At 42.2% G+C, this 13,623-nt stretch overlaps 1 protein-coding gene across 1 annotated transcript; it reads right to left on the reverse strand.

Moving 5' to 3' along the window:
* Positions 1–107: 107 nt before the first annotated feature.
* si:ch211-257p13.3 (kinesin-like protein KIFC3) lies at positions 108–11,930 on the reverse strand. Its single transcript, XM_049584382.1, has 20 exons — positions 11,715–11,930; positions 11,365–11,484; positions 11,032–11,128; positions 10,727–10,884; positions 10,349–10,601; positions 8,113–8,285; positions 7,141–7,206; positions 6,759–6,896; positions 6,450–6,647; positions 6,173–6,346; positions 5,467–5,614; positions 5,218–5,348; positions 5,000–5,111; positions 4,744–4,925; positions 4,563–4,667; positions 3,209–3,339; positions 2,989–3,109; positions 2,760–2,889; positions 2,223–2,452; positions 108–2,103 (listed from the first exon to the last, which is right to left on the reverse strand). Exons 2-20 carry the CDS (start codon positions 11,461–11,463, stop codon positions 1,978–1,980), a joined length of 2,772 nt encoding a protein of 923 aa, XP_049440339.1. The 5' UTR covers positions 11,464–11,484; positions 11,715–11,930; the 3' UTR covers positions 108–1,977.
* Between the last annotated feature and the right edge of the window lie 1,693 nt (positions 11,931–13,623).

Consider the following 13,623-nt stretch of genomic DNA (forward strand, 5'->3'; position numbering starts at 1 on the left):
GTAAGAAGGGGTAAAAATCCTCTATCACGCCATAGTTTACACCTATCAGTCAATGAGTCCTGGCATTTGACATGTACAACCCACCCAAATATATGTTGCAGTCCAAGGACACCCTCTCATGGATATTTAGTGCTCAAGCAGCCAACCTGGCCTCGAATTTCCCCAGATCCCAATCTGATTGAGAAGCTGTGGGACGGCTTGGTACCCAAGAGGTACCCTTAATCCACAGTGGGGCCTCCTTGGATCAGATATGGCTCTCATCTGTTGAGACATGAACACAGGACCTCTGGGGCGTGTCCTGGAGCGTCTGGCAGTGGATAAAGTTGGGTCCCAGCACAAGATTAGGATCTGGAGAATTTTGAGGCCAGGCTGACACCTTGAGCTCTTTATGACATTCCTCGGGCCATTCCTGAGCATATTTTGTGGTGTGGCATGATGCATTGTCCTGCTGGTGGGCCATGGCCATCGGGGACTGCCGTTGCCATAATGACGAGTACTTGGTCTGTAACGGTGTTTGGGTGTGTGGTGCATGCCATGTGGCATCCACATGAATGCCAGGGCCCAAAGTTTCCCAGCAGAACATTGAATTGTAATAAGATGATCAATGTTATTCACTGCACCTGTCAGTGGTTTTAATGTCGTGGCTGATCAGTGTATGTGACTCTGTACCTTGATATTAATATATATTGCAATATGGCACATTTTGTGGAAAATTACTGTGTCAAGCTTATACTAAAAAAAATCATAAAATACTTAATTCAAAATAAAGTAATTTAAAATGGAAATATATTTCCATAAAGAAGTTTGCCAAATTGCCCCAAAACGACCTCATTAATCCAGAGATGTTGAAGGGATAGTATTGCATTTATATGGCGTGATTATTTTTTAATTGTTTAGTCGCTGAGCATCCAAAGATAAAAAGACGCTTTTTAAATACATCATATTTATTCAGAAAATGATCTGAAAATTCATGATAGTTACTTCAACATTAATGTCTTGCTACTATTGAATCATGTTGATCCAATGGGTGATAAATAGAGGAACAATGACAGACAGATAACAATAAACTGTTTTTGGTATGACATTCACTGGTGATATCTATTGCGAGCACCTAAATACCTGTTCTGAACTGAAATGCTCCTATTCGTTCACAATAAAGTGCATGTTCTGTCTACCTAGGCCCACACTGTCTCCTCAGTGAGGAGGATATTGCACAGTTCATTTTATTACCACTCTTGATAAAAGGCCACCTGCTCCCTTCAGCTTTCCTCTGTCCTCAAAAGGCAAATAATCAAGACTAAAGAGAAACAAAGCATTCAATCACTGCTCTTCTGAAATCCACAAAAACTACACTATGTGACGTTAAGTGCCATTGAAATGGTTAATAGCCCATACTTCAACTACAAAACATCCTCCTACACACTACAATCTTTAAAAATATACAACGTTGGAGATGAAGCTCACAAACTACAGACATTTATAGCAACATGATTAATACTGCAAAAATGGAGGTGTTGATAATGTGGCTCTGAAACTGCTTTGAACATGATGCTGTTTTAAATCCTGCAAAGATCAGCAAGAAAAGCTGATACGATAAATCCTGGATTTTGGTATTTGATAAAAGGAGATATTGTAATTTGAGGAAGCATCAGATGGTGGTGGACTGTGGTGGAGTCACAGGTTGTTTTGGCACTCAGAGTGAAAGAATAAATACTCCTGCATGCAGATTAGCTCATAATAAAGGGTTGTTACTTGTCAGAAGCAGAAAATGGCAAAGAGGAGGCCTCAATACCTAACCTCCAGTCAAAGGCTGGTATTCAGGTGCCACACAGACCTCCACAGATTTAGCCCTTGAGCAGGATTGCTGTTGATTCTTATTGATATTGTAGCGTTATGATTGGTTGGTAGGGTGGGTTTATAATCTGACTGGTGCATTCATGGCTTCCTGGTAGTCACTGGGAACAGGAGGTGGCTGATTCAGTCGCACTGTCCACCTCCAGATTCAATCTTCCTGGCTGCAGGACCCAGCTCTACCTTGCACACCCTCTGGGCAAACTTCAGTGAGCACAAAGTCTCTCCCACGTTACTCTCCAGCGCAGACACCTTCAGTAGAAACAGTTAAAAAGACACAACAAGCATCAGCCAAGACTTAAATGTAATTAACTGCGAGTTTGTCATATCTCTGTGGCTGAAAATGGATAGATTTGAGGCAGTAATCTCACCTGCACCACCATGACAGTCTTGCTGCCTTTGCCCAGGGAGTCTTGTAATAAGTATGTAAGGCGGGAGTTCCTGAAAGGGATATGAGTCTGCCGAGCTCTCAGTGCCTGAATTACATCCCCCAGTGACAGCAGGGAGCGGTTGATATTCTGGGCCTCTTTCAGCCTCTCTCCCTCTGCACCAGATTTCCATACCCTCTCTGAGCCGGCCAGGTCCACCAGGTTCAACTTGCCTGAGGAAAAAACAATTTAATTCAAAGGAAAGAATGAGACAAAGAAGATGGTCATCCCTGGACCCACATGTGTCTGAGTGAATCCTGATCAGAAGCTTTTTCTCTTTGCTCCCATTCTCAGCCTTTCTTCTGCTTGAAAGCTGCAGACATCCCTTGGGAAATTGTTTTTGATTCAGCATTATGCAGATGCACTCAGCTTTAATAAAACAGAGAGGGAGTCAAAGAGTAATGCCAAATCTGATTTAGATTTATATCAAATATTAATAGGGAGACTGCCTCTAGAAGGTAAAATGCATGTGAGACTGACCGGTGGTTTTGGATCCGGTGGCGAGGTCAGTGCCCTGAACAGTGATGCAGAGCAGAGCATGGGAGCGGGAGCTGTGCTGGTTCATCTGAGTGCCAAAGGTGATCCTATTCCTTCGGGCTGTAGCTAAAATCTTGAATAAAAGGGAAACAAACATAGATTTAATGATTTATTCTCATAAACGGATGGTAATTCACTATCAATATGGGTTATTTAAAACACACTGTGTCACCTTCTTGATGTGCTGAAAGCTCTTAACTTCGATGACCCTGAGGCCCGGCACATGCAGCTGTCCTGTTCCGTCCGGGTTAATCTTAATGTCCAGTTTCTCTCCGTCCTTACTCAGCAGGTCTCTGAGAAACAAAACAACAACAAAAGAATAAGTAGCTGTAAGTAGGTGTAATATTTAGCAGGCTAAAAGGACATCCAAAGAAAAGTGGAGCCTACTGTACCTTAGCACCTCGTTGTAGATCTCCACAGAGCTGACGGTGACTGTGTAAGACCACATGTCCTTCCTTTCCTCGATCTCACTGAAGAGATGTTTCAGGGCTCGTTGGTTGATGCCTGGGTTTTCCACACTGCCCTGAAAAGCAAATGATGCTTAGCCTGCAGCCTACATTGTAGATCATCATTTTTTTGGAATGGAAGCCCATTTGCACCAGTGTGATGGAAAAAAAATCTGTGTTACGTGTTATATTAAGTATGATTTTTTTTCTTAGTCACTTCCGAAACTATTTCATTTCTGAGATTTAATATTCAAGAATTTTTCAACAATGTTTGGACAGCTGGTTGCCCCATATCTGGAGTAACTCCTCTAGATGTTAACTTAAGTACAGCCCAAGTGGATATTGTCTCTTTCTGCTCACTTGTGGCCAAAAGGCTCATCCTGTGTAAATGGATGTGACTGTTCATCTCCAGCATATGGACATTGGATCAAGGATGTTATATGTAATTTACAACTGGAGAAAATCGGTTGTTTTATTTAAGGATCAACTGTACACCTCTTTGCCATGAAACATGCTATATTCCCCTACTACTATCACAAGCCAATTAACTTGTCATTTTTTCCTGTTTCATTTTTTTTAATATACATTTTTTTATTATTATTTTTGTTCTTTATTTATTTACTTATTCATTCATTTATTCTTCTTTCTTGTCTATTAGATTTCCTTTGAGTGGTCTCGCTTTCTCTGTTGGTTCCTGGGTTGACAGGTGGGTGGGGTTGTCTTTCTGTCCTTACTGTCCTTTTTTTAGCCATTGAGCTCTTTAGTAGAGGCGTTTGTAATGGTGCTACTGTTCCCTTGCACACCGTACAAATCCTTTGTTCTTCCAACATTGTGTTATGTTTTTAATGTGCTAACTGGCTAACTAACATCTTGAAGCCCTCCTATCAGTCTTCCAGTTTTCCTTCTTGAATGACAAATGCACACTATCACCACCTGCTGGTATGGGGAATTATTTCCTCTCATGCAGGCGTACATGCTAGTTGGCTGTTAGCTGTAGTTTTGGAGTGTGTTCAAGCACAACTTTTTGGCTGAGACAAAAGAAACATGAGGTCGTGCAACAGTTGGCCTTTGTCGTTACTAGCTCTTTGATGTTGGTTTGGTGTGTCTGGGCCTTCAGTCATTAAAATTCATTCAAAGTCATTCAAGAATTCTGACTTAATACCTCAAAATAAAGATACCAAGTCATTATTTCCGAGAAAGCTTCTCATTATACTGACTTACAGGATCTGTTTTTTTTCATCACACTGGCAGAAATGGGCGTCCATACTTTAGCGACAACAATGCTGTATAATCAGTGTACCTCCATGGTGTATGTTTTTCCAGAGCCAGTCTGTCCATATGCAAATATGCAGACATGGTAGCCATCGATGCAGGACGTCACAAGAGGCTCAATTTCCTGAAAGACCTGAAGAAACCAAACAAAATATTAGAGTTGTTGAACATTTATGTGCATTTCCTGCATATGCTGTTCATTTTCACACCTCTTCCTGTGTGGCCTGAGGGTGGAAGACCTTGTCCAGTTCAAAGATGCGACCCTTTCCTTTGTTCAGCACGTTGAGCGAGGACTCGTTGTTGGGGTCCGTTGTCACCACCACAGACTGGCCCTCCTCACGCTGGTCCTCCTTCAGCACAGGCTTCACACGACACAGCACGCGGATGTTGCCTAAAACAGAGGGCCCAGTTAATGACACAGATTTTATTTTCTGCAGTGGATTTTATTTCGTCATCTTTGCATACCTTTAAGCTCCACCAGCTGCTCGTGGTACTTCCTGCGCAGTGCGACCTCCTTCCTATATTTCTCCAGGAGATCTTTGTTGGCTTCAGACATCTCGGTGATAGCTGCTGAAATCTGACAAGAGACAGCAAAAATTATTTTACTAGGCTTCTCAGTTTGGTAAGGTTTATCACCCCTGAAGTACAGGGGACTGAGTCATGTTGTCATGTCACGTACGTACCTGTTTTTTTGCATCACTGATTGCTGCACTATAAAAGTCTGAGAAGTTACGAACTTGGCTCCTCAGACTGGCGTAGTCTGTCTTCATGGAGCGTAAAGTTGGAGGGAGTGCTGTCAGACGCTTCTGCAAGCCTGACATAAACAGAAACCCATCTTTAAATTTTGTCTCAATAAATGTATATTAAAGGAGTAGTTTAGCATTTTGGGAAACATGATCTCTGTCTTTGCGGGTTTATTTGTTGTGACTCACAGAAGAATTGGTCCTGCAGGCTCTGAAAGTGCTCGGCCGAGCAGGTGGCTGCAGCCTTCACAGCCTCTTCCTTCCTCTCCTCCAAGTGGCCGATCTCTTTCAGCAGCTCCTCTCTCAGTGTACTGATTTCTCGCTCATACGCTGCAATCTGTAAGAGGTTCAGCGCAGCAATTTGTCAATCTGTCAGGTGGACTGGTCCAATCTGTGCAGGCTCAGCTCTGTAATGAGTTCATCTGTCAATGAAATTGATCCTGGGTGTGAATTTCTCATAGCAAAGTGGAAGCTTCCTTTTTCTGCCTTTGTTTTTTCTCCTCTTTGATCATCTGTTCTCTAAACAGCGAGTGCTTTATTTAACCCTCTGGACTTTTCGATTCTGTCTCTTCAACTTCTGAATCAGAGTTGGTGGCATCTGGAGGACCATCTGGGATTTGTTGCCAGTTTCCTTAACTTCTACTGGCCAGCAGCCAACAGCAATAATATGTGTACTGATGCATTATTATGGAGCACTATTGTGAGAGCCCACTTTATAATATATGTTCAACTTGTTGTTGCCTGGGACATGTTCAAAAACTAGTGTATTTACTTCTAAAAAACACAGATACTGGATGTTAACATCGGTTTAATCTGTGACTTTATACTTAAAAGTGGATATGAAAGATTAACGCCAGACTAATTAAGGGTGAAGTCTGTGGCTACTGTTTCTGACCTTGTGCTGCAGATTACAGCTGTGTTCATCGGACTTCCTGATGTGTTCCTCCAGCTGTTTGCACCGCTCATTCTGATTGGACAGCTTGTCAGACAGCAGTTCATTCCTCTGCCTGGCTTTGGTCAGCTGCTTTAATGTGGCCGGTGATTCCACCTCCACCGTCTGGGTGACATACTGAGAAATAAAACATCGGATTAGGGGCATCTACTCTAATAACACAAAAAATATATATGTAAAAATCTATATTTGTTGCAATTTTGTTTGTTAGAAGATTTACCTTCACCACTGGCTCCTTGCCTCTCTCTTTGTCCAGCTCCAGCTGCAGCTCCCTCACCCGGTCCTCTCGTTTCCTCAGCTCCTCTCCCCTCCTCCACTCGCTTTGTTCGCTCTGTCGCTCCAGCTGAGACAGCTGCTCAGCACGATGTTGTAGGGACATCTCCAACTGCTGCACTCTGCTGCGGAGGTTTTCATTCTCCTAGCAGAGAACATAAAACAAAGTCAGTTAAGAAGTATTTTTGTTTGAAGTCAACGATGTCTGCCTTGGTAGCAAGGTCAGAGAGCTTCCAGATGTGTTTGTGCATCTCACCTTGATGAGCATGGTGCTGGACTGGGAGGGGATGGCTGACAGCTGCTGCAGGAGGCCTTGTGTAACGCTCAGGTTCTGCTTCAGACTCTCGTTCTCTGCTGACAGACACAGAACCCGCTTCTCTGAGTCTGTGGCCCCCTGAGGAAGGGAAACATGAGGATCAGCATAACAATGAGAGATGCATCAAAACAAGAATTCTTTGCAATGTGATTTCCTCACATAAATCCTTGTAGACAAGTGTTTCTTCATGGTGGATTTGTAATTAAAGTGTTAATCAAGGCATGCTGACCGTTGTGTGCGTGGGCAGCTGTGGCAGCTTTGGTGATGACGTGGAAAGTGACAAAGACTTGACACTTGATTAAATCAATAGTACACCACTTACAGTGGCTGTTCTCAATCTTGACAGCTCCTCCTCGCGCTCCTCTATGCAACTCTTCAGCTCATCGATCTGTGCAAGAAATCACAAGTTAAATAGAGGAAAGATTTTTTTAATATATATGTTTGACTGCCTATATTATTCCGTTATTAGTAGCATAATGTGAAATTGATTTATTCATGCTTCATTTTTATGAAGATAGGCATGTAATACTGTCTTCACAATTCTTCTTATGGGTATAGAAAAAATGCAAAAGAGATTTTGTAATGAAATATACATTTGAACACTATTTTTATCAATTATTTATGGATTTCAGGTAGAAATGGTTAAAGCACTTGGGATTTAACCAGAGGTGTAGACTCGAGTCACATGACTTGGACAAATTTGATGAATTCAGACTTAACTTGACTTGACAAACTCAAAAAAGACTTGCATCTCAAAATGGACTTCAACACCAATGACTCATGACCTCCCTTGTACTTGAGCCTTCTGACTTGAAAATACTTAATGCCTTCCTCAAAGCCAAAAGATTAAAATTTACACCATTAAAAAAGTGTGCCAAAATCAATTCATTTCCTGAGTCAGCTAACATTGACATTAATTATTCCTGGCAAGGTTACACTTAATTCCCCAGATCCACTTTGTTTGAAACAATCTGAGAGCATCAAATCAAGTTTGCATACAAAAACTATAAGGCAGTCAACGAAAACAAATTGCAGTATGCAAAAATGTGCAGGTGAAAAATTCAAGACAGAGACACAACAATTTCCAACAAACTTATTTTAGCAAATAAATACACATTTTAGAAAGCAATCATGATTTTTGTAAATTGAATACATTATTACACTGTTGTTAAAATGGCATTACATTTGGTGAAGAGTGCATTAGGACTTGACGTGGGAATTAAGATCTTTACTTCTGGCTTGCAAACAATGCCTTGGTCCCACCTACGGATTTAACTCGCATGCAGCTGCCTACCTGCTGTTGAAAGGCCTGTATACGTGAGTGTCTGTCCTTGTCCTTCTGCTCCAGCTGTGAGTGTAGCAGACGGAGCTCTCCCCTCAGCTTACTCCTCTCACCCTGCAGACCGTACAGAGACTCAACCAGATGGTGAATCCCGGCTTGTGCCCCTGCATCACTGCTGGACTCACCTGGAAGACATAAATATCAGCCTCTCCATCATCATCATCATCATCATCATCGTCAGCCTGAATACTAAAGGCATATCTAACAGCAAAGATAACCTAACCATATTCCACCCACAAACAGCACCAGCCAATATACTCTGAACTTCCTCTGACCTGTTTTCTATAGGTTTTCAGTTATGACTAATTTCCACAGTATGCTTCAATGCTTGCATGTATTTAATATTAATGGACATTTAGTATGCACTTAAAGCTCTTTCACACACAATGTAGTGCATTGCAGTTAAGTTAACATTATCCTTGCCGTGTTTCCACTCTCAAGTCTCCCAGGCAACCTTACAGACCTGTATAGGATTACTGCATCTTCACGTGCAGCCTGGAGCACAGAGAAGATTTATAGGAAGCAACAACCTGCTAAAACTCCTCTATTGTTCATCAGGGACCTGAGCAGCATGCCCAACAGCATTTTAATCACTTTCTTCCTCCTCAATGATTAATCAGGATCTGTCACCTCTAATTTTCTTTGCAGGGCCTTATGCTAATTCTGTCAACACACCATGTCAGGTCTGCTGTGTCACAATGGTGCAGGGAGAGGTGGTGTTGCCAGGAAGGGAAAAAAAGCATGGAGCAGAGGTTACAGCTGTTCAGCAGGGCTGTTAGATGCAACGTGCTTGCAAGAAATGTGAGTCTTTAAGCTGTTATGGCCTGCAGAAGTACTGAGAAGCTTTGTAAATATTGAAACAGCAGCTTGAAATAATGAAGAAAATGGGTTTCCTCTCAATTTAGAAAAAAAAAAAGATTTTAAAAAAGTGAGATTTCCCGTTACATACTTGATGAATGGAGCACCAGCAATTCATTTGAATGAAACACAGAACAGAGTGGTGGAAACACAGGCAGAGCATCACTCGTCCACTTAGGACTGCACGTTGCATCACAGTAAACAAACCAAACAGCCTTGTAACACTGGGACATAGACCCTGGGCTATTTTTAGTCCAACACAAGTACACGTGGCGCCTTGCATGTGCAAGACCTTGTAAGTGCATTTGCAGGGAATAAAACAGCACTCTCGGCCATGATTTATTCACAACAGAAAGCCGGAGAGTCACTATCTAAGTACCAAAGACCCTCACTACAGAATCATGTATCTTTGTCCTGCGACTAATGAGAGTCAGTGTGCATGAGGTCCTCTGCTCTGCACTCTGAATCCATATAACCCAACGTGGTCATCACATACATTATCATAGGTATTGGCGTATTTCTCTGAGGCTGTATGTGTCAGCCTAAGGACAGGAGCCTGATCTGTCTACAGATGCATGCACATGTTAACATGCTGTACATATGCATAGAAAAGTGATGTAAGACAGATGGTGCGGCAACCTGTCTGCACAGAGGACCAAGTCAAGAACCATCTGGTCAAATCTGAAACACAACAGATACCATCATCTGAAGATTTGAGGTCAATGGCAGCGGCAAGTGTAAGTCTGGCTAATCTAATCAGTCTGCTGCTCTGCTGATGACTATATACTTCTATTAAAAGATGTTCAGTGTGTCTCTGGTTAAAAAAAAATCTCATCCTGGGGGAGCTAACATTGGAAAAAACACATCATAGGGCACTGAAGCGAACTCAGTAAGACACTGTCTAAAGAATTGATGACTGCCTCTCAAATCCTGCTCACATTTTTATACGGTAATGGAAGATTACTGGATTTCCACAACTGTAAAAGAAAGCATAAAACATTCTCATCTACATCACATAACTCAGTGGATATAAACCTATTAAGATTTATTTATTCATTGTCCTCCTAATCCATCAAATGATCTCATCCAACCTTATCGATTTAAATCTATCTTTAGCCTTCTGTGCCATTTCCTGCTTCTCTTTTCACACCAGCCAATCTGCCTCTGTGTGTGGTCATTGAAACACCCACTTGACCCCAACCTCTTTTTATTTTTCATAATCCTCCTACCCACAAAATGGAAATGCAAACCCATTCCCTCTTGCACCTTAATTTCACCCTCCCCCTATCCCTTCTTTCCTCTCTCCTCCCCCATTCCCTTTCTCCCTCACCCTCGCTCAGTGGACTGGGGGTCTGTTGCTGGCTGATGGCCTCCTCCAGGCTGCTGATGATGCTGTTCTTGTCCCTGAGGCGCTGGCGGTAGGATGCTCGCAGGGCCTTCATCTGGCGGCGGTGCTGGACGCGGTGCCTCTTCAGCTGGACCCGGTACTGGTCGGCCTGCTGCTGCAGCTGCTGGAAGTGGGAGTACTGCTCCAGAAAACTCAGCAAGTGGGACATCACCGCCACCAGGGGAGACTCTGTCAACTGGGCAGTACAGATGCAGGCATACAAAGTTTTAACACTGCAGAGGCTTCTATTTAGGGAACTGATACTTTATGTTCCTGCATCAGGTGAGCAGCTCAGTCAAGGTGATGACACAGTTTCGCTACCTTTCCGGTTGTTTCCAGCTGGACCTGTGAGGCCCTCCTCTTCTCAGCCTCCTGCTTGAAAGACAGGAAAGCAGCCAGAGGGGTGCATGCTGGGATGTCAGGGCCATCTTCCTCACCTTCGTCACTCTGGGACATTTCATCACTGTCACTGCTACTGCCTAGGTGACAACAAATCACATGCACTTTAAAGAGTAAAGGAATGTTTTAAGTATGAAACTATCCATATCATAAATGTTGTATCATTCCACTATACCATAAGACAGCCTTTACATTGGACTATAAATAAACACTACTTGAGCACTCACTGGATTCACTAAGCTGAACACAAGCCTTTTTTCCCATTTTGGAGGTGTGGCCATCTCTCCTCCTGCTCCCTGTTTCCATGGAAACAGGTCTTGGCTCCTGATCATAGCAACATACATTAGGGTCAGACTCTAATGCACAGGCACAATATTTACACATTGCATACAAAGAAATGCACACAAAAGCAGAACAAATGCAACATCAATTTCTATTGGCCAAATTACTGAGTCTCTTTGTGCTGTCAGGTGATAAATGATGCATGCATGTTTCACACAAAAAATGTTCTTCTCCTGACAGAGGACCCCCGAGGCTGGACATGATGTGGCTAGACATACGTCTGAGGAAGATCCACACGCCCCCTCCAAGGCTTCCTCCTCCTCCTTCTTGAAGACAGTGTAGAAGATGTAGACTAAAAGGGAGTAGAAGGCGTACATCTCTACGCTGTCCGAGAGTCCCTGTAAATGAGATTCACCCAAGAATCATATCTCTATCATGCAGCAGAAAAGCAGACAAAATTATATTACTTGCCCTGACATAACTGTAACACACAAGTCCTGACTATAATCAAAGGATGCATGAATGTAAAAGCTGGTGTCCATACATCAGGACTTCTCCAGACACTATTTTTTGTTTTATATTTTAACCATCACCCCATTCAATCATGCATCATGAAATCTTTTTTTACCTTATCACATATCTGTTCCTCTCTGATGATGACAATCTGACATCCAGGTCATTTGTATTCCCCTTCCACACTCCCATCTGTGCTGCCAATGACAAATCTTCCCATGCAGCCCTTGTTCTCAAAGCTGCAGCAGCATCCCAGTGCTGCGTGCAGCTCCTGTGTGACTCCCTCTCTGCCGTTCTCTCTCCTCCTCTTTCTCCTCCTCTCCACTTTGCTCCATCTACAGGCTGCATCTGCAGCGAGCATGCTCAGTGTAGTTTCCTGAATCCGCTGCAGTGGTGAAGTGACAGAGTTGATATGGAGACTGATTGAGCTGGAGGGAGGTGGATGCTGATATCACAGAATGGAGAAAAAGGTGGATGAGATGTGCCAAGTTCCAGGTGCTCATATGGACCAGAAACTGGGGTTAGATGTTGCAAATGCTAAGATGCACAGCAGTGATGCATGGACAACAACTGAACATGAGCCAAGATATATTTGATATGCAACGTAAAGGTATATAACTGGAGATTTGCTGATAAAGGTTTAAGTAATTTATTCAAGTTATGACCACTTCTTCCTTTAGTAAATATTAACATTTTGGGTTTTTTTTTTTAAAAAAAGCAATTAAATAAAAGAATAAACATAAATACATGTGACATTTGTAAAACACTTCCACAATGCCAAAAAATACATTAACTGAGTGATGAATCATTACAAAAAAGCACAGGCAGCACAATTTGGTACTCCAAACACAAATGTGCATGACATTACTGACAACCTTTAAAAATGGCCCTGGTCACCTGTGCCCTGAGGTCTGACAAAGGCATTGTCCCACAGACAGGAACACAGCCACACATTCGTTTTACTACACTGCAGTAAAACCGCTGAGGCAGCTGCTGCTCACAACTCTGAAATCCTGAGAGAGAATCTGCAGTGTCCACTAAAAATCTCTGTAAGAATATTAATATCTTGCAAGGACAACAGTGTCGACAAACAAAATTATACAGACCTAATGTAAGTGACTGTGAGTTAAACAGATGAGGTCATTGCTGTTACCACGACAGCCACTAAAAACCCAGGAAGTAGTTTAAAAAAAAAAAAAAAAAAAAGTGCATCAATAAGTATCAAAAAGGCATATGAGGTAAGAGCAGGGTCAAGAGCTGAGACCAATGCAGATATTTAAACAGGGGTTCTGCTGAGGCTGCAGAACAAACAGGACCCAGTCTCTGAGGCAGCTGGATGTTTTTGGAATCTACAACACTAAAGCTGTGAGCAAAGATGTGCAGAGGGTGTCAGTGGCCTGAGAGCAAATACAGCCTGTGCCACAGGAAATTAAAACGCCCACATGTCAGCTGCATCACATTCAAATTGAGCAGCATAATAAATGTCAGCAGAGCTGAAAATGGTTCTTGCTGCACCGCAGGGATGCAAAATGCCACCATGGGCTATTGTTTGAAAACTGTGGTCACGTACTACCATGCAAATGAGTTTGTTCAGTAGTATCTGTGTTTTTATTCAAATTGGGTTCATATTAAGTTCAGCCAAGGTCTATGCTCAGCAGACACTGTAAATTACAGCAAAAAGCCCAAATGTGAAACTTAATTGGAAGTGCAAAGGCATTACTAAATCAGATTTCTGAATACTTTGTAATTCCAGCTTTGGATAGACTTTCTATTACCATGCAAATTGGTTCATCACTTTTAAACACAAAGTGTGGTATATATAGTATGAAAAGCAGCATCATTTTTCCATATATCTCAGCCTGAACTATTCTGTCAATAATAAATTCCTGTATTTTATCATGATACATGTAAAAATCATGTTACACTTAAGTGCATGTGGCCTCCAATTTAGAAGCAAGTGCTTAAACTGATTATATATATTTTTTATTTCTGATTAATCTATCAATTTTTTTCTAGATCTATCA

The sequence above is a fragment of the Epinephelus fuscoguttatus genome, linkage group LG8, assembly GCF_011397635.1.
Source record: "Epinephelus fuscoguttatus linkage group LG8, E.fuscoguttatus.final_Chr_v1".
Lineage (NCBI taxonomy): Eukaryota > Metazoa > Chordata > Actinopteri > Perciformes > Serranidae > Epinephelus > Epinephelus fuscoguttatus.